Below are 27577 nucleotides of genomic sequence, written 5' to 3'. Positions count from 1 at the left end.
GGGCGCTGGGCGGCCGGCGCCGGCTCCCTGCCGCCGGAATTCGTCTTGGGGGACAGAAGCTGGGGGTTGCGGGGCGGGACCGGACAGAGCCCGGATGCACCCGGAAGGAGGCGTCCCGGCGGCCGTGCTGCCCCTCCCCTGATCCCGGTGCTCCTGGGGCCGGGCTGGGGCGCTGCGAGGGCCCGGCAGGTGCGGAGCTGGGTGTCAGGTCTTTGCCGCAGTAAGTTCCTCCGGGGATGGGGGTGGGGGCGCCCCCTCGAGGGGAAACCTGTGGCGGAGGCCCCCGGGCTCTCTCTGGGGGTACCTGCTAGTCGTGGAGCTCAGTCTGGGGCGCTTTGGGCGGGGTAGGAGGGTCTGTACCTGGAGTTTCCTTCGCGGAGGGTTCTGTTTGGAACCCCTTTGGGGAACGATCTCTGTTCTCTGGAGGAATCTGGGGCTGCTTGTGGGAAGCCTGGCTTTTGGGATGCCTTCGAGGTCTCTGGGGAGAAGGGGTTTCTGTGTCTGAGCCCTCTCTTCTGGGTCTGCCAGCCCAAGGGCGGCAAACCGTCTCCTTTCCGGAGCCTTTCTTTCCTTAGACTCTTTCACTTCTTTTTTTTTATTTTTAATATATATTTTACTGATTTTTTACAGAGAGGAAGGGAGAGGGATAGAGAGTTAGAAACATCGATCAGCTGCCTCCCGCACAACCCCTACTGGGGATGTGCCTGCAACCAAGGCACTTGCCCTTGACCGGAATCGAACCTGGGACCCTTCAGTCTTCAGGCCAGTGGTCTATCCACAGGCCATTGGTCTATCCACTGCGCCAAACTGGCTAGGGCGAGTTAGACACATCATTCCAACATACACCCTGACTCGAGGAGAGGGCAGTGCTGGACCCCCGAGGCTCCCCGTGCAGCTCAGAACGTGGGCTCTGCTTGGATCCCCTCCCCAGGGTGCCGCTGCTCTGTGAGGCTGGGGGCCAAGCATGGGGAAGAGCTGCAAGGTGGTGGTGTGTGGCCAGGCCTCTGTGGGCAAGACGTCGATCCTGGAGCAGCTTCTGTACGGGAACCATGTCGTGGGTGAGTGTGTTTGGCGGGAGGGGTGGGGCGTGCATGGGGAGGGGACGGTGGAAGAAATCGAAGAACAAGGACTAGGATTTAATAACACAGAGAAACCAAAATCTGCTCCTGGAGTACAGTCTGCAGCATGCCCTCCAGCTCTACAACACTGAGATCTGGAGGAAGGAAACAGTATCTGGGATAAGGAGGAGGGACTCCCAAGGCTCACTTTTGCTTAGCATGGTGTGAACACGTGGTACATATCTGTTCCCCCAAACCATTCCAGTCCTGCTGGATGCGGTCTGGCCCCCTCCTCCCGGCCCCCACCTTCCTCTCCCTCCCTGTCCGGCCAGCCTGACCGGACACCCTCGGTCACTCAGGTTGTCCCGTCTCCCTGCTCCCTACAAAGAAGCGGCGTCCTTTTCTCCCAGGCTCTGAGATGATCGAGACCCAGGAGGACATCTACGTGGGCTCCATCGAGACGGACCGGGGGGTGCGGGAGCAGGTGCGCTTCTACGACACGCGGGGCCTCCGGGACGGGGCGGAGCTGCCCCGGCACTGCTTCTCCTGCACCGACGGCTACGTCCTGGTCTACAGCACCGACAGCCGCGAGTCCTTCCAGCGCGTGGAGCTGCTCAAGAAGGAGATCGACAAGTCCAAGGACAAGAAGGAGGTGCGTGCGGGGGCCCTGTGCGTGGTGAGCGAGAGCGGGCCCTGGGCTGGCTCCGGGAGGCGTGGCGGGCTCTGTTTTTCACTCATGTCCTAGGAGGTGGGTGAGGAGCTGGAGGAGGGATCGAGGCCCCTGGAAGGCGTCTTCCCCCACAGAGGTGGCCCCGTGCTGAGGCAGCTCCACCGAAAAGGCTTCCGTTTAAGCGCTCCCCGGCCTAACACGGGAAGCCCCCACTGGTCCTTCTTCTTACCAGCCCCACACTCTCACTTAGGAAAGCCTTTCTTTTCTTTTTTCTTTTCTTTTTTATTTTATTGATTTTTTACAGAGAGGAAGAGAGAGGGAGAGAGAGTTAGAAACATCGATGAGAGAGAATCATCAATCGGCTGCCTCTTGCACACCCCCTACTGGGAATGTGCCCGCAACCAAAGTACATGCCCTTGACCGGAATCGAACCCGGGACCTTTCAGTCCGTAGGCCGACGCTCTATCCACTGAGCCAAGCCGGTTTCAGCGTCTTTTGTAGTTAAGTCCCCCTTGTAAGCTGTTGGGCATTGTGGGAGTGCTGCCTCGTGTTATTTAGCCAGACTTGAACTGACTGCCGGTCGTGAGCAGGCATGGGCCATTCGGGGCTGGTCATGGAACCCCACGGAGAGAGGGCCAGATGGAGGCCAGAATCTGAAGAGAGGAAGGAGAGGAGAAAGCAACAGTCTCCCTCCCCGTCGCTTCATAGTCCCTAATACAGGAAGCGATGAGATATCAGCCATTAAAACTCCCCTCCTCGCCGAAACCGGTTTGGCTCAATGAATAGAGCGTCAGCTTGGGGACTGAAGGGACCCGGGTTCGATTCGGGTCAAGGGCATGTATTATACCTTGGTTGCGGGCACATCCCCAGTAGGGGGTGTGCAAGAGGCAGCTGATCGATGACTCTCTCTCATCGATGTTTCTAGCTCTCTTATCTCTCTCCCTTCCTCTCTGTACAAAAATCAATAAAATATATTAAAAAAAAATAAAATAAAATAAAACCCCCTTCCTCTTAGGACTCCCGGGTGGTGGCCAGCCTTCACACCCACCCCCAAGGCCCCCGGCACACCCACAAGTCCCTGCTCTGTCCCTCCTCCCCAGGTCACCATCGTGGTCCTGGGCAACAAGTGCGACCTGCAGGAGCAGCGGCGGGTGGACCCGGACGTGGCGCAGCACTGGGCCAAGTCGGAGAAGGTGAAGCTGTGGGAGGTGTCGGTGGCGGACCGCCGCTCCCTCCTGGAGCCCTTCGTCTACCTGGCCAGCAAGATGACCCAGCCCCAGAGCAAGTCCGCCTTCCCCCTCAGCCGCAAGAACAAGGGCAGCGGCTCCCTGGACGGCTGAAGAGCCGCCGTCCGTCTTCGCCTTCCCGGCTCCGGGGGCTCTGGAAGATGGGCTGAGGGGAGAGGGGAGCTCTCTCGTCCCAGGCTCAGGCCGCTCTGGCTCCCTCCTAACTCCGGGAAGTGCACATAATCTAGGTTAGCGCCCCCAACCTCTCCCTCCACCCCAGCTTCCATTGTATCTGCCCCTCTGGGGACCGGGGGCAGATGTGGGTCAGGGTCCCTTCCACCTGCCCTGGTCAGGAAGCAGAGCTACCACCATGGAAGTGCCATGTCTGGGGTCTGGTTGTGATCACGGGTCCCACGCTTCTGGGCTTCTGCTACACACACACACACACACACACACACACACACACACACGGCACCAGCCTGGACTCCAGGGTTAGGGCGTCCAGGTATCGCGTATGCGTGTGCCTGTTGGCGTTAGGGGTGCCTCCTCACCCAGCACCCTGGCCTTTTTCCCTGTCTGCACCTTGGCTGGAAGAAGCCAGCTTCCTGGGAAGTGTGATTTTCAACTTGACCTCCCGCCCCAATTGTTTTCACTTCCTCTTCCTGCTTCATTGGTCGAGGTGGAAGGGAATGATGACTGGGCTGAGTCACCGAGGGGCTTTGTTACCCAGCAAGGCCTTTTTTTTTTTTTCTCTCTCTGAGCTTTAGTTTTCTTATCTGTACAGCGACAGGGGCTGCTTCGATGGCCTTCTAGGTCCTCTCCAGCCCTGTGGTTTCAGAATGCCCCTGGCTTCCGGCCGGCTGACTGTCCCCTTCCTTCTCCCTCTTTCAAGGTGCTATGCCTACCGGCCCCGGAGGCTGGAACACTGCTCTCCGGCAACCGCCAGGGGGCAGGAGTGCACTATCTACTCTAGTTGCCAGACTGGCTGCTTTAGTGCCCCGTGGGGAGCCTCACCCCCTGGGGCTGGTCTTCACGCCTTCCTGTGGTTGTCTTCAGCTCTTGGCTGGACTTTATTTATAGATTTACCTGTTAATCAGTTCCTATGCTGCCATGGTGAAGGCTGGACAAGGTGCTCCTCTAGCCCTTCTTTACCTCAGATGCCTCAACAGAACAAGAACAGGGCAGACGAGGGGTAACTTCTCAGGAGTGGACAGATCTGCGGGGGCTCAGAAGGGTGGTTACACTCTGCGCACGCTGTCAGGTGAGCTCATGACCCACAGCTTCCCGGGCCCGCCTCCCTTGTGCTTCTGATGGGCACCGCAGCCCCGGGTGAGCCCCTATAGCCGGGCCACCTCCAGTGCCCGCCCCTCCCCCAAACAGGAGAGGTGAGCAGGGGCAGACGGTCCTAGGCTGGGCGAGTCAAGTGAGGGCATATGTAGGCTCGGGCTTAAAGTTCATTTATTGATGCATTGGACACAATAAAACCACAACTGTTATCAAAAAGTTTTTTCCCTCCCATTCGCCCCTTATTGTCCCATTGGAAATATCTTTTTTTTTTAAAGATACAGGTGGATACTGGCAAAGTCCCGTATTGTGGGGTATGGGGGGGGGGGGCAGTACTGGGATAGGATGGAGGTTGTGGCGTTAGCATGGAAACGGGTCTGTGGTTATCAGGCTGGATCCCAACACTCAGCTTCACAGTGAGGGAGGCTTGGGGTGCTGTCGGTTGGGAGGAGGGAGAGCTGACTTGTGCGAGGGGCCGTTGGAGTTGGATAGCTAGAGGAGAAAGCTCTCTGTGTGGGAGGCCCGGGGGGACTCAGTGTTAGCGGGTCCATAGTCTGAGGGAAACCCCCAGGGCCCCCCTCCCCAAAGCTGGGGTTCAGGAGAAATGGGTAAAAGGCTAAGGGGACTGGTCACTTCCTCTGTTAAAAGGGCCCAGCCAGGACGTCACCACCACCCCTGTCCCAGCCCCATCCCTTTGGGAGGCCCCTGAGAGCTCCCAGCACCGAGGCTGTGCCCCCTGCCCCCCACCCCTCCTCAGCGCGGCCGCTGCCTCCTCCTCCAGCCTCCCACCGCGCCCCCATGGCCATCGTGTCGATTGCCTAGAACCCACTCCGGCTGAGAGCCCGTCCCTCACCGTGTCCTTCTCCAGAGAAGCCGTCCCTGAGCACGGGAGGAGGGGCCAGTCACAGACAGGGTTTCTAGGGCCTTCGGCCCTGTGGGTGTAGGTCTTGAGAGGGGAATGAGAGCACCGTGGGGCTGGGGTTTTGCATAGATCTTGGGGATTTCTCCGTTTGCTCCCTGTCAATGGGGCTGGAAGTGCGGGGAGCCCAGGACTAGAAGGCTGGGGGACTGAGGGTGGGCATGGCCCTGGGGCCAGGGGGTGATAGCTGAATCCCCAGTCAGATGGAGTGAAGGGCACCAGCCCTTCCAACCAGCCCATCTCTTCCTGGGTTGGCCAGGAGCCCCTCCCCCGTGGGATGTAGGAACGGAGGCGTCCCGGGGAGGGGCGGGTGGGGAAAGGGACCGCTGGGAAGGCAGCCCTGGCCCCCCCAAAAGGGCTAATAGGGGGCAAAGAGGATGGGTCCCGTGGCGGGGCGGACCGCTCCCGCTGGGGTGCGGAACAGAGCCGGGCCCAGGATGGGAGCCGGGAAGAGGGTGGTGGCTGTGGCGGGGGCCGGCCGGAGGGCCAGGGGCCCGGGCAGGGCGCAGATGGCCGCAGCTGCGGTGGGAATCGGGCTGGGCAGGAAGCGGGCTGCCAGCGTCTTGGTGAGTTGCTTCTGCAAGGCCAGCTTAGACTGCAGAGAAGAAAGAGAGGACTGGACACAGCCTGGCCCCAGAGCATCGCCCCTGCCCTGCGCTCCATCCTTGGGCTTTCTGCTGCCGGATACCCTGCCTCTGAGGGTTCCAGACTAAACCCTCCTCCCCTCCCGCCCCCAAGCCTTCATTCTAGAGGGCTTTCTCCACCACCTGTCCTCCCGCCCACAAGGAAGGGAACCCATCGGGATGGGCCTGGGCGGAGGCTGTGTTGGGTGGAGGTGGAGATGGTTTCTAGGAGATGGCACACCCACCCCTCACTCTTGCCCAGGTTCCTACCCAGGCCCGCCTCCCGAAAAGTCCTCTGGGCAGATCCCAAGGGAACCAAAACCCACCCCAGGCAGCCTCGTTAAGGGTGGCTCTATTCCTGCCTCAGCTCAGCAGACACACACACACACACACACACCCGCCTTCCCTTGACCAGGGTCCCAGCCCCGCTGCCCGGAGACAGGTACCTTGAGGATACTCACAGCCAGCGCAGCGTGCTTCTGCAGCTTGCTGTGCTGGCTGGAGGGCTTGGGGGGCTTCCCGGCCAGGCGGTCTTTGTGCCTCCTGCTGCTCAGGTGCTAACGGGCGGACGGACAGACAGACAGACAGACTGGGAACAAGATGAGGAAGCCCAAGGACCCCCAACCACCCCATCGTCCTTAACTAGCTCACCCTTCTCTACCTACAGTTCGCACATTGAACCTACACGTATTGGGCATCACCCTTAGTGGCCCCGGGGAGGGGCAGTGAGACTTGGCCTCTGTCTCCAGGAGTCCCCTGTCCCACCAGCCTGGCTCCCCTCCCTCCCCCTGGCCCTGCCCTACCCACCTCCTCTCCTCGGCTCCCTCCTTCCTCCTCCCCTGCACTGGGCCCGCTCCCTCACCCCTGCTCCAGCCCTGGTCCCGGCCTCCCTTCTCCCACCTGCTTGAGCTGGGTCTCTGAGTTGACCTGGAGCTGGCAGACAGCACAGTGGAAAGGGGGGCTGGGCCCCTGCCGGCCCCGCCGGCCCCCGGCCACTCTCTTGGCTTTGTGTCCAGCTCCTCCCCGGGGCACCGGGCGGCCCCGGCCCCTTCGGGGAGCCCCTCGCTGGCCTTCCACCATCCACCGGTGCTTGGCTCCTGGTGGGAGGGGAGAAGAAGGTCTGTCAGCACCGAGGAGGGCTGCATGGCCTCGGGGACCCCTCCAAACCAGGCCAGGTTGGCTGTCCCTTTAGCTTTGGGGCTGCTCAGCACATACAACCCCCCCCCCCACACACACACACACACGAGACTCCTCTTTCCATCCCCACAAGGTCCCCTCATTTCAAGCCCCCCCCCCACCCAGGGAAGGCCTTCTTGCAATGGAACTGGCCAGCTTCCTTCTCTGGTCTCAGCCCCTCCCTCTGGCCTGAGCTAAGGAGAGAGGGAGAGACGGTGTCTCCTATGGTCTCTGCAGTGACCCTCCAGTCCTTGTGTCTCTCCTCAATGCTCCCTCAAGCCTTAGTGCAGGGGTCCTCAAACTTTTTAAAGTGGGGGCCAGATCACGGTCCCTCAGAGAGCTGGAGGGCCGGACTATATGAACTACTAATTCCTACTGTAACACCTTGGCTGCGCTCACTGCCCAAAAAACCTGGCGGGCAGGATCAGACTCCCCTGGGGGCTGCATGTGGCCCGCGGGCCGTAGTTTGAAGACCCCTGCCTTAGTGGGAGGACCCGAGTGCACGCCCAGTAACAACCGAGCTCAGTGTTTCAGGTTACCAAGTCCTTGAGCAAAGCGCCCAGAAGTCCCAGCCCGCCCCCCTCTGGTGAGGGGCAGTCTCCCGCCCTTCTCCTTCCCCCGGACTCCAGCCGGCGGGCTCCGGCCAGCGGGCACACTCACCTGGGGGCACACTCACCCGTGTTGTGAGCCTGAAGCTGGGAGGCGGAGTTCACCGTCACCTTACACGTGGGGCAGTAGAGGCGCCCCTTCTCACCCCTGCCTTCCCCACTCACTCCGCTTCCCACCGCGGCCGCCGCCGGCTCGGGCCCCGGGGCCTCGGTCCCGGGCTCTGGGGAGCAGGGTGGGCAGGAGGAAGCAGAGGAAGAGGAGGCAGCGTCCAAGAGGTCTGCGTGGGCGGGCTCCCCGGCCTTCGCGTCGGGCGTCCGTGGCGGCTGGAGCGGGGGGCCCGGAGGAGGGTCTGCAGGAACGGCTGGGGAGGTGGGAGGCGCTGGGTAAGAGGGTGAGCCCGGAGCTGACTCTCCAGGCCGTGGTTTCAAGCACTGACATCGGGGGTGGCGTGGCAGAGTGGACGGGTCACTAGTGCGGGGGTGACCAGCACTGAATTCCAGACCCACTCTACCCTCCAGCTCACCGGGCAGACCTGGGCCTCTTTGGGCCTCGGTTTCCCCATCTGAAATCATAAAAGTTGGGCAGAGTAACCTCAGCCCTCCTCACGGCCCTGATAGTTCACTTACTAGCTGTTAAATAAACGGAAATGTAAAAAGGTGCATAGAGCACCATTCATAATAGCATGAAACTGGAAACTATTCAAATGCCCATCAATAGAATAGGTTTTTTAAAAATCATTCGGTCCTACAATGGAATACTACATGGCAACAGAAAAGAACAAAGTACAGCTACCACCACAGCACCGCGGAAGAATCTCATGAATGTTCATGAAAGATGAACAAAAGCCTATATTCTACACAGTTTATCAAAACCTTGTGCAGAGAAGTCAGGATCGTAGTCACCCTGGGGGGAGGGGTGTAGGTGGTTGAATAGTGTCACCCCCAAATTCACGTCCCTCTAGATCGGTGGTTCTCAACCTTTCTAAATGCCGCTACCCTTTGATACAGTTTCTCATGTTGTGGTGACCCCCCCAACCACAAAATTATTTTTGTTGCTACTTCATAACTGTCATTTTGTTGCTGTTATGAATCATAATGTAAATATCTGTTTTCCGATGAGTGACCCACAGATTGAGAACCGCTAGCAGGGTCACCTAAGACGCATCCACAAGCCAAGGAATGCCAAGCAACCGCCAGAGGCTCAAAGAGGGGCATAAGACAAATCCTCCCTCTCCATCCCACGAAGGAAGCCACCTTGTGGACACCCTGATTTCAAACTTCTGACCTCCAGAAACTTCTACCCAGTGAGTGGTCATTATAGTTCCTACGAAACTAATACAAGGTAGTGCCTGGAAGGGGCCCAAGGTGGGCTGCTGGGTGCTTGGGAGAAGTTTCTTCATCTCGATATATTCAGCCGGGAAGGTTCACTGAGCTGTGCACTGTGATCTGTGCCTTGTCTCGGGAGGAAAACTCCAGCATGAGCACACGTAACAATCAGACCTCTCTCAACCCCCCGTCAGAAACCAGACTTGGCGTGGGGGCGGGAGAAGATTTCAGGACTGACCTTTATGCTGCGGCTCTTCAGGGCCTCCGCTGGCCACGGCCGGGGTCGGGGACACCAGCGTCCCATCCTGGGCCAGGGTTTGGGGCCTCTGCTTGCTCTTGGCGGCTTCAATCGCCTTGAGTTTTCTGGCGTGTTTGTGGCCTTTATAATGCGCTTCGGCCTGGTTCTGGGGTGGGGAGGGTATAAGGTCACCATTCATTCTCTGAGTCTACGTGTCCTGTCCACAAGCTGGCCTTGGGCATGGGGCGGGTCAGAGTGAATCCTCATCACCGCCATCATCGTCACAGTGCGTGCATGGTCCTGAGGTCTACGGAGCACACACTCCGAGGTGAGCTCCCAGGCAAGCAGCCCCGGGCTTTCAATTCTGACTCAGCCACTGAGTAGCTGTGCATCTCTGGGCAAGTCACCTCACCTCCCTGGGCCTCAGTTTCCTCACTCAAACTCTGCGTTAACACCGACCTCACAGGACGGAGAATTAAAGGAGAACCTGAATGATCAGTGCCTCGTTCATACAGTAGGTGCTCAATGGATGTTAGTTACCAAGTTTATACATGCACAAAGGGAGAAAACCGGGCAACCTCCATCCTTCGGGATAGGTGCACCCCAGAACATTCTTCCCTTTCCTACATTTTCAACAAATCGTTACTGAGCATTGGCTGTGAAGGGGCCCAGCATAAACACACGGATCTTCTCTCCGAGTGAAGTCTCTCTGTCCAGCTGGTTCACAACTTGTAACTTGAGAGCCTGGAGGAACCCCCATATCTGTCCTCCCTCCTTCAACCAGGGGTCCCTGCTTATTGCTCCCAAATGCAGCAAAGACAGGCCCCTCCCTGGGCACCTTCACTAGAACAGGTCAGCTGAGAGCACCTCCCCAAATCCCAGAGCTGCCCGGACGGAGGGTAAACCTTCCCTGAGAAGCCAGGGAAAGGCCCCTTCACTCTCCAGGGGCAGGCTAAGGCAGACAGGATGCAGGCCTTGGGGTCAGCCAGGCCCGGGTTCAGATCCCAGAAGCCCCAGCTCCGGCCCTCTCCCCGCCCAGCCGCTCCCCAGCGTGTTTCCACTGCTCCTCTCACCGCGGAGTTGAACCTCAGGTGACAGATGTTACAGGAAATGAAGAGCTTCTTCTTCAGAGGGGAAGGGACCCCGAAGGTGTGGCTGATGACAGCTTTCTGGACCGGGTCCATCTGTGAAGGGGGAGGCACAGTAACTCTGGGGCTGGCCCGTGAAGGGGGCAGTACCAAACGCCCCAAACTAACGGCTGTCCAGGAGGGCAGCGGTCACCCTGAGGAAGAACTTCACCATCCTACTGATGCTAGACCCAACAAGAGAAACAGCCTCGTCCCTGGCAGGCTTCTCTGTCAGCCTGGCTTCTGCGTGGAGGCAGGGGGATGGCCAAGGTCACCTCCATGATCTCAAGAAACAGACCATGTCCTGGTGGTCACCTTAGCACTTCTTGCTGCCTCTGGTCTCTGTTTTTTATTTTTATTTTCTCATTCACAAGAATCTATATGGCGGCAGATTGTTGGGGGGAGGGAGAGCAGGGCGGGGACAGAATCCCTCTGTGGGAATTTCCTCTCCGGTAACCCAGCCTTGTGCTGGACCTAATGTCTGGGGAGATCAGGGCCTGAGAGAGAGAAGAAGCCCGGGCCAGAGGCGGCAGGGGAGGGAGGGGCGGAGGACCAAGATGGAGCAGGTGACAGCAGGTAGAGGCTGGAGGGTTCCCTGAGTAGTAGAATCATTTCTTTGGGATGTTAATGTGTGTGTCTTTTTCTTATTTTAAATAAATTTTTCTTCTCTTTTCTCAGGGCCAAAAAGTGGAAGCCATCTGGGCTTGCTTGTCCAGAACTTTCTGTTCTCTTCTCTCAGGAAGACAGGGAAAGAAAAGCATGGTTTCGGGAACTTCCCTGAGAACAGAAAGAGGTTCTAATTCCCACAGCAACTGGGGCCGGGCAGCAGGGGACAGGGCCTCAGAGAATGGCCTGCAGGGCCCCAGCGATCAGGACAATAGGGTTCACCCGTTCCTGAGGGTCCATGGGCCCGAACAGTGAGCACGCCAGCCAATGAGAGCAGGAACCTCAGACCAGAGGACCCTCCCAAATGTGTCCGGTTCCTGGGGACCTCTGCGCAACACTGGAGGGCAGGCAGGCAGGCAGGGATGCCGCATGGCGACTGAAGCCGAATTCCCCACCATCTGGTCAGGGTGGGGTGGGGCTCATTGATGACTGCATTTGATTTTTCAAAATTAACAAGGGGGAGCATTCCTATGGCTCATGTAGTGAAATCTAATTCATGCTCACCACCCTTGTTCTTCACACACATACACAACGGAAATACACAGACAGCACATGAGCTGACAGCTACAGTTGACAGAGACATGCAGAATAACACACACGCCAGTGGCAGACAAGCACAGACAAAGGCACCATCACCCAACCCACACAAAACACACGCAGAGGTCAGACACACACCAAAACAGTCAACATGAAGACACAAAACGCCTCTCAGATACCCAGAAACACATATTACCTACCGAGAAACAAAGAGTTGTTTACACACACACACACACACACACACACACACACACGGGACACCAATACACATCCACACCCACAAACAACGCACAAAGACCTATGGATTTACACACTAACACAGAAAGGCACACTCAGTTGCACACACTCATACACAAGTCATCCAGAGAAGTCACTATACCAAAACTCAAGTGAGATCTACAGTACAGACCCTACAGGCCCAGCAGCTGTTATTGGGGGGCCATCGTTCTCCTCCCCTTGCCCAGAGAGCTGGGCCTGGGGTGGGGGGGGAGGGGCTCTATTTTGGGAGCACCTTGTCTCTTGGGGACGTTGGAGGAAAATGAGCTCCTGGTTAGACCCACCTCTGATAACCGGCCCATTGGAGCCCACCTTCCACGCCCACCCCCGGCCTGGCTGCATGCCCCCGCCCGCCGGCCCGGCCCGTACCGTGCTGAAGTTGGGGAAGAGACTGAGCGGGGCGGCGCCATTGAAGTGGAAGGCGAGCAAGTGCTTGAAGTCCAGTGGGGGCTGCAGGGGCCTGGCAGCCAGGGGCAGGGAGGCCAGCAGGGGGCTGGGGGTGCTGGACACCGGGCCTGCTGCAGGAGGAAGAAGGGCAGGGTCTGAAACGGGGAGCCACAGGGCAACCCTAGCCCCACAACCAGAAGAAGCTGGTGGGCTTCTTGGGTGTGAAGCCAGGACAGAGTTTCTGTCTCCCTCTTCGCAAAGGAGCCCTGGCCAAGCCCAGGGCAAGTCCAGCCCACCTCTGTGCCCTCTCCTCTCCACGGCGGGGGCAGCAGAGGCAGGGAATCCACAGCGTAGGGCTCCCAGCCCAGAAGGATGACCCTCCCACCCTTACAGAACCCGGATGAATGCTTAAGGGCAGCCAGGCCAAGGGAGGGGACCGAGGCGTCAGGGCAGGCCCCTGACACACACACACCACATGGAGACCGCACAGGAGCTGGGTTTCCTCTTTATTGCAAATTACACCCAAACCCAGGAGGCCCGGGGTAAGGCCATCCCCTCCCTTCTCACTTCCCCTCTCCCGATCCCCACGTCATGCCCAGCAAGGGCTGTCAGGGAGGATGGGAAACCCTTAACATCTGAAGGGACGTGTCCCCCAGCGCTGGTGAGGCCCCAGCTGCTTCCCCCAGGAGGCACAAAGCCCTCCATTGGCACCCCTGGGCCAGGCCTGGAAGCGGGGGCGGGGGTGGGAATCGGGGGAACACTGTGGTTTTATAGTCTTTGGTCTTAAAGGTCTGAGGCAAGGAACTTGGGAAAACAACCAGACTTGAAAAAAGAAAAAAATTAGTAACAAGACCAATTCACTTGGGACGTTTTTTGGACCCTATGCCTGCAAAACAAAAAGAAGTCCTTTTAGGTTTATGTGCTAACGTTATGAAAAATAGGACAGATTTATTTCATATTTATAGGCTGACATATCTATATACATGGTCATATACATGAAAGCCTCAGGTAGCCCTGGTGGGAGGAGGGAGGGCACCACTGCCTCTCTTGAAGTGTTACCTGCCCCCAGAGTGCTGTGCTGTGCCAGAAACAAGGACAGCCGGGGCCGGTTTGGCTCAGTGGATAGAGCATCGGCCTGCGGACTGAAAGGTCCCAGGTTTGATTCTGGTCAAGGGTATGTAACTTGGTTGCAGGCACATCCCAGTAGGTAGAGTGCAGGAGGCAGCTGATTCATGTTTTCTCTCTCATCTCAATCGATGTTTCTGACTCTATCCCTCTCTCTTCCTTTCTGTAAAAAAAAAAAAATCAATACAATATATATATATATATATATTTTAAAAAAGACACAGTATTCGCATCCAGTTCCATTTCTAGAAGAAGAAGAAGAAGAAGAAGAAGAAGAAGAAGAAGAAGAAGAAGAAGAAGAAGAAGAAGAAGAAAAAGAAAGGAAGGAAGAAACAAGGACAGTGGTCTGCTCTCCAGTGGGATCTGGAGAGAAGGAGCGCTGCCTGGAGTGGGGCTGAGAAAGGCAAGGACCCCATCCTTCTTTCCCCCAATCCCTTCATTCTGGAGCCCCAGTCTTCCTGCCTCCAAACAAGAACCCTTCCCCCAATAGTTTTAGGGCCAAAACTTGGGATGAATCCAAAGGAAAAAAAGGGTGAGCTGCTCCTCACTAAACTCTAGAATTGTCAGGAGCAAGAGTTAGGGTGCCCCAGGCCCTAGCATCTCTGCCCATTGCCCAGGCACCCCTGGGCCCGTCCCTCCTCCACAGCCCACAGCCCACAGGGCTGGGCGAGTCCTCAGCGTGGAGCAGAGGAAGCACAGGGAAGGCGAACGGAGTCAGTAAGTCAGCCCGGATGCAGCATGGGCAAGGCTGGCTTGGCCCTTAGCGTACCCAGCGCCCCAGGCTGGCCGGGTAGAGAGGGAAGGCGGCCGCCCTCACCTGAGCTGCGACCCCAGCAACCCCTCCGCCCACCCGCTCTCTAAGACCTCCACGGCCAGTGCAAAGTCAAACTCGTGCAGCGGAGGGCCATCCACGGCGATCTTGACCACGGGGTCGCCCCGGCCTTCCCCGGCGGCCCCGCTTTGCCCCCACCGCCAGCGCAGCTCCCTGCTGCGGCCGACCTTCTCCAGGAGGCCGGCGCCCGCGGGCATCGCCAAGGCCAGGCCGGCGAGGGCGGCGAAGTCGGGGAAGAGCTCGTGCAGCTCGGAGCGCGCGCACGCCAGCCGGGCGCACAGAGCGCGCGGGCCCGGCCGCCCGAGGCCGCGCACCAGGCGCTTGAAGAGCGCGAAGTGGCCGAGCGCGCGCGGCCGCACCACCGCGGGGGCGAAGGCGCGCAGCAGCCGCCGCAGCGCCCGCTCGCCGTGCGCGCCCAGCTCCTCGGGGGTCTCCGGGTAGCGGCGGGCATCGAAGATCGCGGAGAAGGCGGCCACGGCCTCCAGCGAGGGCCCGGGGTAGGCGTCCCGCAGCCCCTTCTGCATGGAGTCCAGAAAGGCCCCCCGCAGCTGCTCCAAGTCCCGGAGCGCAGCCTCGGAGTAGCCGACCACCTCCAGGCCGCGGTAGGCGCAGCGCTCACCGCCCAGGCCGGGCCTGGAGGGCGCCAGCTCCCGCAGGAAGCCCTGGAGCCGGGCGCCCCCGGAGCTCCGCTGCGCCTGGAGGGAGGCCGCCGCTGCCATCACCAGGGGCTGCAGCAAGGCCAGGGGTGGGTCTTCCCGCTGCAGGGCAAGGGCGAGCTTCTGCACGCAGGGCAGGGCGTCCAGCAGCAAGTGGGTGAAGGCCACGAAGGTGAACTGGCGCAGGGCGAGGGCCAGGGCCCTAGCTGTGGGCGAGGCTGGGGCAGAGGCCTCCAGTGCAGGCACCAGGCATGGCCAAGCCTGAGCCACTGCTTCCACGACGGGCAGCGAGGAGGCCCAGGGCACTGGCCGTGGTCCTGCCAAGTCGATGTCTGCAAGGTCCAGGGCTGCCTGAAGTGCAGGGACCATGTGGGAACTGGGACCACCATGGAGGTGGAAGAGGGCATCCAGGACACTTTCGTATTCCCCTAGGTAGGCAGGGGGCTCAGGATCTGGCCGGCCGGGGAGGCAGTGCAGCTCGGTGAGCAGTGGGCAGGCGGCCCGGAGCTGCGGGCCCACACTCCCCCACAGGCAGTCGCCGGGGAGACTTGAACTGAGCCAGGCTAGCTTGGCGGCAGACACGCCGAAGGTCTGCAGGATGTCCAGGAGCTGGCCAGCAGTGTCCTCGCCCTCCTGCAGCTCCACACTGCCCAGGAAGGTGGTGGCAGGCTGGCCGTCACTGGGGGACACCGACGTGGCAAACAAGGCCAGACGGTGGGACTCGGGCCAGTCTCTGGTCTTGTCCAACACCAGCCCCACATACGGGGACACCTTCAGGCCCTCGCAAGCCTCTGTGTGCAGGACGCTGGCGATGGCCACCTGGGAGGCCAGAGAGAGGAAGGGAGGGAGGGCAGAGTTAGGCTTGTCCCAAGAAGGGGAGGCAGACAGTCCAGGGGGAGCACAGGCGTTGGGGTCAGACAGACGTAGGGATGAATCCTAGCTTTGCCACGTATTGGCTGTGCGATCTTGGGCAAGCCATTTCACCTCTCTGAGCCTCAGTCTCTTTAGCTCTAAAACCAGGCTAGCCACGACCGGTTTGGCTCAGTGGACAGAGCGTCAGCCTGCAGACTGAAAGGTCCCAGGTTCGATTCCAGTCACGGGCATGTACCTTGGTTGCGGGCACATCCCCAGTAGGGGGCGTGCAAGAGGCAGCTGGTCAGTGACTCCCATTGATGTTTCTAACTCTCTAGCCCTCTCTCTTCCTCTCTGTAAAAAGTCCATAAAATATATTTTAAGAAAAATAAAAAATAAAATAAAACCAGGCCCATCCTCTCTTCCAGAGGTGGTTGTGAATTATAAACACAACTTTTCGTTTTTGTGCTTATAAATGAAAAACGCTTTACGAACCGTAAAAGCTCCATGGAGTTTGGTGTGTGTGTGTGTGTATTTCTACAGCATCACCCAGTCTGCCTTATTCCTGGGGCTCTCCCTCCTCTCTGCTGTCCAGGGATTAACCGATCGATATATTCACTCCTGACTCCTGGCTAGTGGCATAAGGCCCCCGAGGTGTGTTCTGCTTGTCTGTTTGCCATCTCTCTGTAAGATGAGTGACTCCCCCTCCCCCACCCCAGCCCCTGGGGCTCACACCGCTGGTAAGTACCTAGGACAGAGTTGCAACGTGCATGCCCCCAGGGGCCATGTGGGTAATACTGAGCTCAGGGTGGGCCAGGGACAACACGGAGGGACTGGGGAAGTCCATCCTCGCTCCCCAACTCCACCTCTTCATGCCCCGAGAGCACGGGGACCTGGCTTTTCGGTACAAGTTACAAATCCAGATGTTCACATGTAATGCCTCGTTTTGTTAAACTTGGAAGCTAATGAAACATGTTTAAAAACACTGTGGCTCTGGCCGGTGTGGCTCAGTTGGTTGAGCATCATCCCATGCATCAAAGGGTCGTTGGTTTGATTCCTGGTCAGGGCACAGGCCTGGATGAAAGGCTTCATCCTCTGTAGGGGGCGTGCAGGAGGCAGCTGATCGATATTTCTCTCTTGCCCTCTCCCTGCCTCTCTATCTAAAATCCATAAAACAGCCCTGGCTGGTTGCTCAGTGGTTAAAGCACTGGCTCTTGGACCCAAGGGTCTCTGGTTGGATTCCCAGTCAAGGGCACATACCTTGGCTGAGTAGAGGCATGAGCAGGAGGCAACCAATCAATGTATCTCACTTAGGTGCTTCTCTCTCCCACTCACCCCTCCCTTTCACGCTCTCTAAAAAATCAATGGAAAAGATAGTTTTGGGATTTAAAAAAATAAATAAATAAAAAGAACAAAAACACTTCTGTGGGCCAGTGAAGCCCACCAGTTTGCTGTCTCTGGCCTAGGTGGTGAGGGGAAGGGCCCTGGGCCCCTGAGGACAGGGCCCGATCTGGCTGCTTCGCTGCTGTGTTCTCAGCAGCTGGCCCGAGCCCAGACACACAGCGCTCTCAGTGAGGGTTCTGATGGGCGGAGGTATGAATGAAGTTCTCTGGCTGGCGCCCAGGGGCCTGGCATGCTGGCCCTGTGCCCGAGGGCTCCATGTCCTCCCTCCCCAAGGCCTCCCCCATATCCTTGGCTGCCACCCACCTGCATGTCCCTCACCCTCCTGGGACTGTAGTGATCGCCACGCTCGGTGCCCAGCAGCGCCTGGCACAAGTTGAACCTCTGCAGCTCGAGCAGGGCAGAGCAGCGGTCGTCGGGCACGTCCTCCTTGGCCATGCAGTACACCGTGGTCAGCACGGCCACCTTGGCCGGGTCCACCTCCGCCTTGATGCCCCCGGAGGGAGGGGTGGGCGCCGGGCCCGGGGAGGCCCCTCCGTGCTCCGCCTGGCCCTCAAACGTGGGCCGGCCCCGGTTCGTGGCCAGCGCCCGGCGGTGAGCCCCCGAGGCCACGTGGCGCAGCAAGGCGTGGCGCTGGAAGTTGTCGGTGCCCACGGTGAAGGCGTTCTCCGCTTTGCCGTGCTTGTTCCGGACCAGGGCCTGGCGGCACTCGAGGCAGAACATCAGCCTCCGCTCGCAGTCGAAGTCCAGCCAGGAGAACTCCTCCGTCCAGTGCTCGTTGAAGTAACGCTTGCACTTCTTGTTGGAGTTGGAGGCCGCTCCCGCCGGTTTCTTCCCCGGGGGCACCATTCCTGCTCGAGGGGCAGGGCACCCCAACTCCCACCCCGGTGCTCTCACTCCCGGCCTCCCCCATGCACAGAGCCACGCGTCCCTCGACAAGGGGAGTTGGCGGGGAGGCAGGAGAAGGGCACCCGCCTGGCTACTGGGGACCATCCGTCTAACTTAGCCAGGAAGGTTTATTCCTGCTCTGCTGCTGGCAGACTGGAGGCGAAAGAGACAAAGGAGGTGTGTTAGGGAGTCCACCGAGGATTCACACTGCCCACAGAGCGCTGCCCAGCTGAGGGGTGGCCTGCACCCAGCGGGGAAGGGCTATTGGGAGTGGGCGGGATCATGCAAAGGGCCATAGGATACTGTCCAAAGTGGGGAGGTACGGGAGCCCCAGCCCCACCTTCCAGGACAGGGCTTTATAGAGTGCAGACAGCCGCAGCATGCCAGAAGTCGGGAGCTGGAAAGACCGGCACCACCTATACAACCACGTGTTATGGGTGGAGAGACTGAGTCCTGGAGACAGAGTGGCTCTCAGGACTCGTGAATAATTTGTGGCTGAGCCAGAGCAAAAACGTAGGCCTCCTGATTGGCTGCCAAAGGATGACTGTTCCCGCCAGACCACAGTCATTTATTTCATTAGAAGGAAGTTAGCACAAAGCTGAGCTTCTGGGGCCACTGGGTTTTCTCCGGAGATCCCTTTCCTACACACACACACACACACACACACACACACACACACACACACACCACACTTTCCCATCAGCCTCTCCTCGGCCTATGCTGTCTTCCCCACCTCCTCTTTCCAACCTCAACCTGTCCAGAGCGTTCAGAACCATCTCTGCTGGCCACTCCGAAACATACAACTCCGGTCAGGGCCACTCCTCTGGACACCACATCTCTCCGTCCAACCACCTTCCTGGTTTGTCAAATGGAACTTTCACTCTGCTCCTCTCCCAGTTTGTCCCCAGTCCAGGAAAGGGCCCATCCTCCCGCCCAGGTGCTCTGGTCAGAAACGTGCCCCTTAAACCCTCTCTCTTTCACATCCGGGACCTGGTCTATCCACAGGGCCTGCTGACTCCATCTCCACAAGCTACCTCCAACTCATCCCTTCTCTCCATGCCTCTGCCACCTTCCTCATCTAGGCCCCCTTCACCTCTTGCCTGGACTATGCCGGTTGCTTTCTGGTGGCCCTTTGGGTTCTGAGCCACCCAAACCCCAGCAGCCAGAGGGGACTCTTGTTAACTGAGCTGCTTTGAAACCCCTCCATGACGGCCTGTTGCTCTGGGTCAGTGCCAGCATCCTTTGCCAAATAAGAGCTGGCAGCCACTTGTCCTTCCCTCCCTTTCCAGCTATTCCTGCCTTTTTTTCGCTCCTCCAGGGGGCCAGGTTCCATCCTCAGGGCCTGCACTCAAGCTGTGCTTTCTTCCAGAATATTCCCAGCCTCCACTTCCACCCTGGTCTTAGCTTAACTGTCCCCTCTTCAGAGGAGGCTTCTGAATGGTGGGATCCTAGGAAGTCCCCTTCTTGTGGTCACTATCCCCCATAGTTTACAGATATGCGTATTTCTGTGCAGACCTATGGCTTGGTATATTCTCTCTCTCTCTGGTGACGGAACACCGGAGAAGGGAACAGTGCTTGGCAAAATTTGGGGGGGTGAACGAATAAGGAAGCATGAGCTCTCAGTGGAGTGGGCTCTTGGGCACCGTTGGGTGGTAAAAAGCTGCCTCTGACATCCTTTCCTCCCAGAATCCTGTGACTCAGTGACCTTGTCCAGCCCATCGCCAGAGGGTCTTTGAAAGGGGAGGAGGCGCAAGGCCAAGGTGGTGCCCTTCTGGAGGTGCGTCACATCCAGGCCCCTGGGAACGGGCTCCCCTGCCCCCTCCTGCAGGGGGGACAGGAGGACTATCAGACCTCGGCTGCTTCTGATAAAAGACCAGAAGAGTAGGTAGGAAGGATACACGGAAAGATGGAGACTCCGAAACTGCGCTGTCTGATGCGCTAGCCGCTAGCCTGAGTGGCCGTTAAAAACGGATCGGAATTAAAGGAACAAAGAATTAAATTCAGTTCCACAGCTGCACTAGCCAAACTCCAAATTCTCAATAGCAACATGTGACTATTGCATTAGACAGCCGAGATAGAGAACATGCACCGCATCCCAGAGGGTTCTGTGGGGCAGCGCCACTCAAAACACAAAACAAGACCGAAGCCTTTGCGGTCCCCCCACCTCAGCCGGAGGGAACCAGGCTGAGGGGGTGCGGTCCGAGGCTGCCCTGTCTCAGACCCAGGTCCCTGGTGCCTCTCCTGCCCTGGACAGCACGATGGGAGCAGGCACAGCCTGTGGGCCCTGGGGCCCCGGTGTGTAGGTCTGCCAGCCCGACTCCACCGGCACATAAGCCTCAAACATAGGGTTTAGTTAGCCGCAGGACGGTGGTCCCAAACCTGCTCCTCAGGCTCCTTTTAGGACCCCACTGAGAGTCCATGGTCCAGGCAGAGGAGAGGTGGGCGACTGCACGCCTGGCCTGTCACCCTGGGGTGGGGACCCTGAGGGCTGGGGAACTTCTGGGGGGGGGGGCACAGGGTGGAAGAGCCCTCGGATGGGTCATCTGGGGCGCCCACCCCCACTGGCCCGGGGAACCTTGTTGCCCGCCCCCTGCCAGGCAGCTCTGGAGGAGCCACGCTGCCCGCTGGCCCCCGGCCCACCCCGTTCTGCCCACACACCCGCCGCCCCCACCCCCTCCCCACCGCACACACACACTCACGGAGCCGCGGGAGCCACCATCTTGCCGGTGGTCGGTGGACGCTCTGGCCGCGGTCTCCTTGGGCTGCACCGAGCGACAGCAGCCACTAGCGGTAACCGCGGCGAAGAGGCGCCAGCAGCCGGCACAGGGCCGGGGACGCGGGCTGGGAGGTGGCGACCCTCCCCCCGCACCACACACACACACCCTAACCCCGGGCTCACCTGGCCGCGCCCACCTGCCGTGGGTCACCCTCACCCATCCCAGCCGCAGCCGCCGCGGCCGGAGCTATGAGGCCAGACGGCAGGAAGGATGCTGGGGCGGGAGGCCCAGGACTCATCACTCCTCAGCCACCTGCAGAGTCCCAGGGCGCTCCCAGGTGAGAGCTCAGGACCGAGAGCCAAACCCGGGGGAGCGCCCCGGATGGAGGCTGCAGTCTGGCAGGTGCTCTGAGAGCTGCGCCCCAGGTGCTGAGGGATCGCGGAGGGGCAGGCAGGAAGCCCGAGATTCCCCCGAGGTTAGTTTTCACAGCAGGGGAAGGCATTCCAGGCAATGGGACTGGCAGAGCACCGGAAGTTAAAAGGGCAGAGCAGTCCACAAAGGCCAGGGTAGAGAGGAGGTAGGGGGGCGGGGAGGGGCGGGGCTGGGGGCAGTGCCTGCTGCTGGAAGGCCCTGCGACTTGGATCTCAGGCCAGGCGGGAAGAGACGGTGTGGGCTCCCCGCAGGAGGAATGTGGGTTCGGGCACCCCAGCCCTCCAAGACGTGGAGTCTGGAGGCCTGCAGGGGAGCTCTGCTGACAGGGAAGAGGTCTTGGGCTGGACACTAAGCTAAGAGCCTCAGTTTCCTCATCCATGAAGTGGGAAGTGCAGCCAGGCGAGGAGGAGAGGGCAGGGCAGGTCTGAGGACCAAATGGAGGTCATTTGAAGAGGGGGTGCCAGGGCACGTGGTGACTCAGCCTCCCCTCAGTCAGTACAAAGTCACCCCAAATGCCTTTCAGCCCCTCACAGTAATTAGGTCCACTCCTTCTCCCACACAAGGCCTAGCCACACATGGATTTGAGGTCAGGGCCTCTCTGGGGGCTGTTGGGAGCTTCCCCCTGAGCTCCCCTCACACAGCTCTGCTCTGGGCCACCCCCTGTCTGCCTCTGACCTTCACTGCAAGCCCTGGCCTCCAGGGCCGCTGTGAGGATGCGTGAGTCATGGCACATGCACACACGTGTGACTGCTTGGCGTGTGGACATGCTAATGAAGGGAGACACCACAGCCCCCCACACCTGCCCCAGGATGGCACCACCCAGCCTGACCCCACAAAACTCTGCACCCACAAGAGGGTCAGGTGTGGAGGGTCTTCTCTGTGGCAGCTGGCAGCAGAACAGCCGCCGTGGCTCAGTGACCCAGAGCATCCCTCCAGGGGTCCTATCTGGGACCCATGGCTCCCTGGGTGGCTCCTCAGGAGGGGAGGTTTTTTCTCCGGTCAAACGTGAACAAATCGGACTGCGTGGCGGAGAACAGCTCACCCCCGGGGGCCTCACTGAGGCTGGGGCGGGAAAGGAGAGCGGCGGGCTCATGAAATACCATCCCCCTGGCTGCCACCCACGGGAGAGGCTCCGGGGGAACCACACCGGGAAAGACACACAGCAAAGCACGGGGACATACAGCGTGAGGCCCACAGGCCCACACGCAGATGGCGACAGGCACACACACACCTCCCCAGGATGACACTGTCTACGCACACTGATGTGTTCGCATGCGGAGGTGGGACCCACGCGGAGACAGCTGCCCTTGCTGTCCAGAGGCCACGCGTGAGCGTGCACGTACACACAGACGGGCAAGATCAACAAAGAGGCACGCAGATCACGTATACCCGGAGGGACAGACACGCGAGGACGCACAGACCCTGGAAAGGCATATACGGACAATGCTAAACACGGGCACGCAGCAGCACACACAGGCACCGAGATGTGTATGCACAGAGGCCCGTAGACAGACACCCTCACCCAGAGGTGGGTGTGCGCACACACCCCGCTTACAAAATCAGATGCATCTGACATACACGCAAGCTCCCGTAGCCAGACCCAGAGTCTCTTTCTCCCACAGGCCATAGGGACAGATGGGTGTATGGTCCCCCCCACCCCGGGCATACACACGCACACACACACCTCAAATAGTCAAGTTGCTGTTTCTATCCCAGATAAAACCAATACTCTGCGAAAGAAGAGGGGGTCCAGGAGGGAGGGAGAGCCAGAGGCAGTGAATGGAAGATTGAACCAAGACCCCCTGCTTGCCTACTCCCACCAAGTCCAGGGGGTCCTCCCCACATTCTCCAGGGCCCCCAATCCGCTTCTGGGTGAGCCAGCACTGGGCAGGGGGGGGGGGGGTTGGTGATGTTCCAGCCTCCCTCCTTCCCGTGCTGGAGGAAGACCTCCAAACCCAGTCACCATCTGTCCCAGCCTCCAGTCCAGGGGAGGGGTTCCCCACAGCCCCCCTATAACGGGAATGGCTGTCTCCCTCAGAGAAAGCCGGATACCCCCAGTGTGGAAAGGTGTGCCAGACCAGGGAGAAAGGGGCCATCGCGCTGACCCCAGCGCAGTGGCGGGGCCTCAGGCAGGAGCACCCCGGATTTCTGCCGGCCTCCCTCTGTCTGTCTGTCTGTCTCTGTGGCAGTAACGACGCCCTCCCCGAACACTGCCTGGAGGCTCCGGGCGCTCTCAGAGGCAGGGGAAGGGTGTGATTTGCTATAAGGAAGGTTCGATGCAGGCTCCTCGGCCCCACGTGGGGCACACTCCCTCCTGCAGGGTGGCCTGTGGCTCCCCAGGGCTTCCTGCCACTCCTGCCCCCACCTCTGTTCCCAGCCAGACGGTGGGGGGGGGGGGCCTCCCTTGCCCAGCCCTGGGACTAGGAAAACGTACCAAGAGTCCACTGCCCCTGGGAGTCTCTCAACAGACAACTTTTGGAAGCCAGCAAACGCGGGAAAGGGACAGGGCTGTGGGGGAAGAGGCCTCCTGGTGCCCAGGCCCCCTCGCACCGGCTCCTGTGCCCTCCTGCCCTCCGTACTCACCCAAGAGCATTCTCTGCTGCTTCGGAGGCACCGCCGCTGAGCTGCTGAGCGGAGTGAGGAGCAAAGGAAGCCCAGCCAGAGAGTGACAGCGGGAAGGGGGTGGGGGATGCGAGGGACAGGAGGGGAGGGCACGGGGAGGGACGCCTGCTCCTGCCAGGAGCACGCTGCCTAGTGCCTGGTTTCCTCCATGCCAACCAGGGGGGAAAGGACCGGCACTTCCTTCCCTGAGGGGAGGGGCGGGGCCGAGTGCGGAGACCGGGGACGGAGGAGAGTGTCAGGGAGCATCCACTCCCCGCATCCCAGCAGCCCCGGACGGCCCCGGGCCTCTTACACGGAAGCCGATAGCTGGCCCTGCCCGCAGACACCTCTAAGCAAGGGGATGCTGAGGCCGCTCTGCCTGCCACGAAGTCCTCGCTGCCAATCTCGGAAGCCCTGCCTCAGGGCCTGCTGCTTCGGGAGCCCCCTCCTCCCGTCCAGTGAGCCCACCGGCCCCTTCAATGTGCTCCTTTTGCTGAAGGGGAAACTGAGGCTCGGAGAGGGATCACCGCTCCGCCCCAGCGTTGGCCAGGGCAGTGGGGGAAGGGAGCACGCCCCTCTCGGTCCAGGACCTGGACTGCAGGGCCTGCTACCTGGGCAATGCCGGAAGGGGTGGTGGTGGTGGTCACGGGTCAGCTAGACCTCCCGACTCCTCTCTCCTGCCCTCCCTCCTCCCTCCCCACGCGCCCACCCCCAGTCTTGGCTCTCCTCCGTTTGCCCCTTTCTTCCCTCCTCTTCGGGAAAACAGGCTGTGTCTCTCTCCACCGGAGCACCTGGCGGCCGGCTGGGAGGGGCGGTGGGTGGGGGAGAGGAGACAGCCAACCCACAGCTGGATCCCGTCTCGCATTCCAAGCCCGGGTCCCAGGGCGAGCCCCCCACCCCCCCAGCATCCTGTCTCCACCAGACAATACCCTGTAATCTCTGGGGCAGCCAGCGCCTGTGCTGCAGGGAAGGTCTGGGGAGGGGTTGGCAGCAGCCGCTCCTGAAACAGGTTTGTTAGGAAGAGGCTGGGGGAAGGACCTGCCGGTGAGGGGAGGAAAACACGAAACTCAAGCCCGCAGCCAATTAACCCACCCCGAGACACAGACCGGACCTTTGTCTCCGCCGGGCAGGGATCTGAGCTAAGCCCCCAGGTTCTCCACCCCGATGGCGCTGCCTTCCCTGGCGGGCCCAGGGGAGGGGCTGGTGGTCAGGTTCACACTCAGCAGAGGGGGATGTGACAGCCATCAGGGAGAGCGGCACTCCCATCTCCTGCCACTTAAGAATAGTAGCAGGACGCCGAAACCGGTTTGGCTCAGTGGATAGAGCGTCCACCTGCGGACTGAAAGGTCCCAGGTTCGATTCCGGTCAAGGGCATGTACCTTGGTTGCGGGCACATCCCCAGTAGGGGGTGTGCAAGAGGCAGCTGATCAATGATTCTCTCTCATCGATGTTTCTGTCTATCCCTCTCTCTTCCTCTCTGTAAAAAATCAATAAAAAATATATATTTTAAAAAAAGAAAAGAATAGTAGCAGGAGGCCACGGTTAGACTGCAAGCACTCAGTGGCCTTGGGGGAGCGCAGTGTCTCTGAAACTCGCACCTAAAGGTGACCAGACGTCATGATTTTTAACAATTTGTCCCGCGTCCCTCGGCGTTTTAAAAAAGTCCCAAATCGGGACTTTTTTAAAATGCCGAGGGACGCGGGACAAATTGTTAAAAATCGGGACTGTCCCGCCAAAAGCGGGACGTCTGGTCACCTTAACCTCAGGGTGGGTAGCAGGGAGGGACGGAGGAGGAACCCACACGTCAGGGAGGCACTGAAGGGGCGGAGGGACAGGCCGGAGGGCTTCCGGGGCCTCCTGATGGGACTGAAATTAATCTACCTGCAGGAAGTGGGGGGTGAGGTGCTCATCAAGACCCAGCTCACGGTCTTTGATCTTGGGGGCTCAGAGTGCAGCCCGAGGCTTCTGCCAACTGAAGACTCAGAAAGGAGCTGAGAGGACTGATGGGAACAGGAGCTTGGGGCGGTCTGAGGGTCTGAGCACAGGGCCACCTGCCATTCCGACCCCTCCCCGCCCCCAGAGCCACACGGGGTGTCTGGTACAGCCCACTCTGTCCTGAAATCCACTATAGTTTGGCTCCGTATCTGCTTTCCTGTCCCCTTCGAGTTTGCCCTGCACTCCCGCCCCGCCATCGGCCTGGCCATGTCGGTAAGCTAGAGCTTCAATAATTCCCAAACCCCCCTTCTCTCCCCTCCCGAGTCCTGGTGTCAGGTTGCAATGGGTGATGGGGGACCAGGGTGGGCCCTGAATTGGGGGGCTGGGTCAGTCCCACCAAGAGATGAGGGAGGGACCATTTGGCTTTGGAAGGGTCCCCTCTCTCTCCCTAGCCAGCCTAGGCAGAGTGGGAAATGGCCGGCATCTCCCCATGTTCCAGGCGAGGACACCAAGGCACTGAGCAAGAGGAGAGGCCATGGGGCCTGAGCACTCGAGGAATCGTCTCCTGGGAGCTGACCTGCCTCCCCTGGGCCATCGCTCCCCCCCTTTCCTGAAACAGTAAGGCTCATCCTGGGCAGCCAGTGCGGTGGGTGTGTGAGATCGGATTCAGAGTCAGACACCCTGGGGTGGGGGCCCGGCTATGTGACCCGTGTGCTGCGGAAACTCTCTGAGCTCCAGGGCCCCGATTTCTAACGTGAGGACTGAGTGTGGTCATCTCTGCCTGAGGGGGGAGGGGGTGGCTGGGCGAGGGGCGCATGCCATGGCGGGGGTGGAAGTACTTTGTGAACAGGTCAGCTCCCAAGTAGACGCTTCCCTCGGCGCAGGAGGCAGGTCCCAGCTGCCTGCCCAGGTGTCTCCCGTCCCCGGTGCTGGCCCAACATCTGTAAGAGAGGTTGGAACTAGGAGGGTGGAGCCAGCAAACATTTTCCCTGCAGGGGTGTGTGTGTGTGTGTGTGTGTGTGTGTGTGTGTGAGAGAGAGAGAGAGAGAGAGAGAGAGAGAGAGAGAGAGAGAGAGAGAGAAAGAGTCAATAGGGTCATTGAATTCAGCCTTATAGGGGCAGGGGTCCTCGTACCCACAGCTGCCGTGTTGAAAGATGGCTACAGACACATTCCTGAAGCATCAAAGGGCCCGCTGTGCTGTGTGGGAGACAGACAGGGAGGAGGGTGGGCTGGGGAAGTGCCTGGGGGAGGCGGACGGAGAAATGTGGGACCTGCTGTTCCTTGCCCTGGGCCCTCTCCCAGGTGTGCCAGGCTCCCTCTGGCTGGGAGCTGGGTGTGGCTGCGTGAGGAGGCCTCTGACGCAGGCACTGAGGAAGCTCAGAGAGGGAAGAGTGCCCCCCCCCCCCCCGCCCCAATATCTCCCTCCCACGGACAGCCTCAGGGACATGAGCAGGAGAGGGTCCCCACCTCCCTGCCTGTGACGGCCTGCCACTCTGCAAGCCGCCAGCCCCACAGGCCCCTAATCAGAGTGACAGCTCCAGGGAGCCTCTGGGGAGCCTCTGGGGAGCGTGCCTGGAGGTCCCACTCCCATCCCGTTATCACCCTCCCAGGGAACAAGGACTGTCCAGGAACAGAGCAGTGCGTTCAGGCCCCTCAAGCCTCCGTGAATGTAGGTGTGGCTCTCTCCACTTCCCAGGCTGCCCTGCAGGCCACACCCAAACAGCTCTCTGCTATGGCCCAGTCTTGAGGTTCCTATGCACCCACCACCAATAAGGAGGGAATATGCAAACTGATGCAACAGGTGAGAGGTGGAAGGCAGCTATGGGGGCCAGAGAGAAGGCGGAAAGATGGCTCTGGCCAGAGCAAAGGAAGAGTAGTTGGCAGGGGAGGGGCTGGGGAGTTGGGGACGAAGGGAGACGCGGGTCAGAGGGAACACACTTCCAGCTCTAAGATAAATAAGGTCTGCAGTCTGTGACATAACGCCCAGCATGGCGACCACATTAACCACGCTGCATT

The 27577-nt window shown here is 59.8% G+C and overlaps 2 protein-coding genes across 10 annotated transcripts in view; one reads left to right on the top strand and one right to left on the bottom strand.

Annotated features, from left to right (window-relative positions):
- Window positions 1-76: 76 nt before the first annotated feature.
- Window positions 77-4459, top strand: NKIRAS2 (NFKB inhibitor interacting Ras like 2). 3 transcript variants are annotated; one of them, XM_084862532.1, is made up of 5 exons: window positions 77-220; window positions 932-1058; window positions 1469-1542; window positions 1635-1710; window positions 2829-4459. In XM_084862532.1, the coding sequence occupies exons 2-5, from the start codon at window positions 965-967 to the stop codon at window positions 3122-3124; spliced, it is 540 nt and encodes a 179-aa protein (XP_084718658.1). In that variant the 5' UTR covers window positions 77-220; window positions 932-964; the 3' UTR covers window positions 3125-4459. The 3 variants fall into 3 exon arrangements, with proteins under 3 accessions (XP_084718658.1, XP_084718657.1, XP_084718656.1); XM_084862531.1 differs by having other exon boundaries at window positions 81-189; window positions 1469-1710; XM_084862530.1 differs by having other exon boundaries at window positions 82-220; window positions 1469-1710.
- A 570-nt stretch (window positions 4460-5029) lies between these two features.
- The window catches only part of LOC311610918 (zinc finger protein 385C), a 52026-nt gene continuing 29478 nt past the window's right edge, over window positions 5030-27577 (bottom strand). For 3 of the 7 annotated variants that reach the window (XM_084862502.1, XM_084862506.1, XM_084862505.1), the window contains 7 exons: window positions 12104-12252; window positions 10202-10312; window positions 9129-9294; window positions 7633-7926; window positions 6681-6877; window positions 6227-6337; window positions 5030-5752 (listed from right to left, as the gene is read on the bottom strand). In XM_084862502.1, coding sequence (XP_084718628.1) covers window positions 5516-5752; window positions 6227-6337; window positions 6681-6877; window positions 7633-7926; window positions 9129-9294; window positions 10202-10312; window positions 12104-12252 — 1265 coding nt within the window. In that variant the 3' untranslated portion in view covers window positions 5030-5515. Of the gene's footprint in view, window positions 5753-6226; window positions 6338-6680; window positions 6878-7632; window positions 7927-9128; window positions 9295-10201; window positions 10313-12103; window positions 12253-13563; window positions 15554-17293; window positions 18029-20574; window positions 20639-27577 lie in introns of those variants that run through there. The other 4 variants (XM_084862504.1, XM_084862503.1, XM_084862501.1 and 1 more) reach the window with 4 other exon arrangements.

This window comes from Pipistrellus hanaki (assembly GCF_964339955.1).
Source record: "Pipistrellus hanaki genome assembly, chromosome: 16".
Classification (NCBI taxonomy): domain Eukaryota; kingdom Metazoa; phylum Chordata; class Mammalia; order Chiroptera; family Vespertilionidae; genus Pipistrellus; species Pipistrellus hanaki.
Note: the sequence above shows the minus strand (reverse complement) of the source record. Positions and strands in the feature narration are given on the sequence as shown.

Bases quoted from the DNA above. Each gene is read 5' to 3' on its own strand.
- NKIRAS2 (XM_084862531.1), top strand. From the start codon at position 965: ATGGGGAAGAGCTGCAAGGTGGTGGTGTGTGGCCAGGCCTCTGTGGGC. The intron at 1,059-1,468 runs GTGAGTGTGTTT...CTTTTCTCCCAG, and splicing joins GTACGGGAACCATGTCGTGG to GCTCTGAGATGATCGAGACC. The intron at 1,711-2,828 runs GTGCGTGCGGGG...CCTCCTCCCCAG, and splicing joins AGTCCAAGGACAAGAAGGAG to GTCACCATCGTGGTCCTGGG.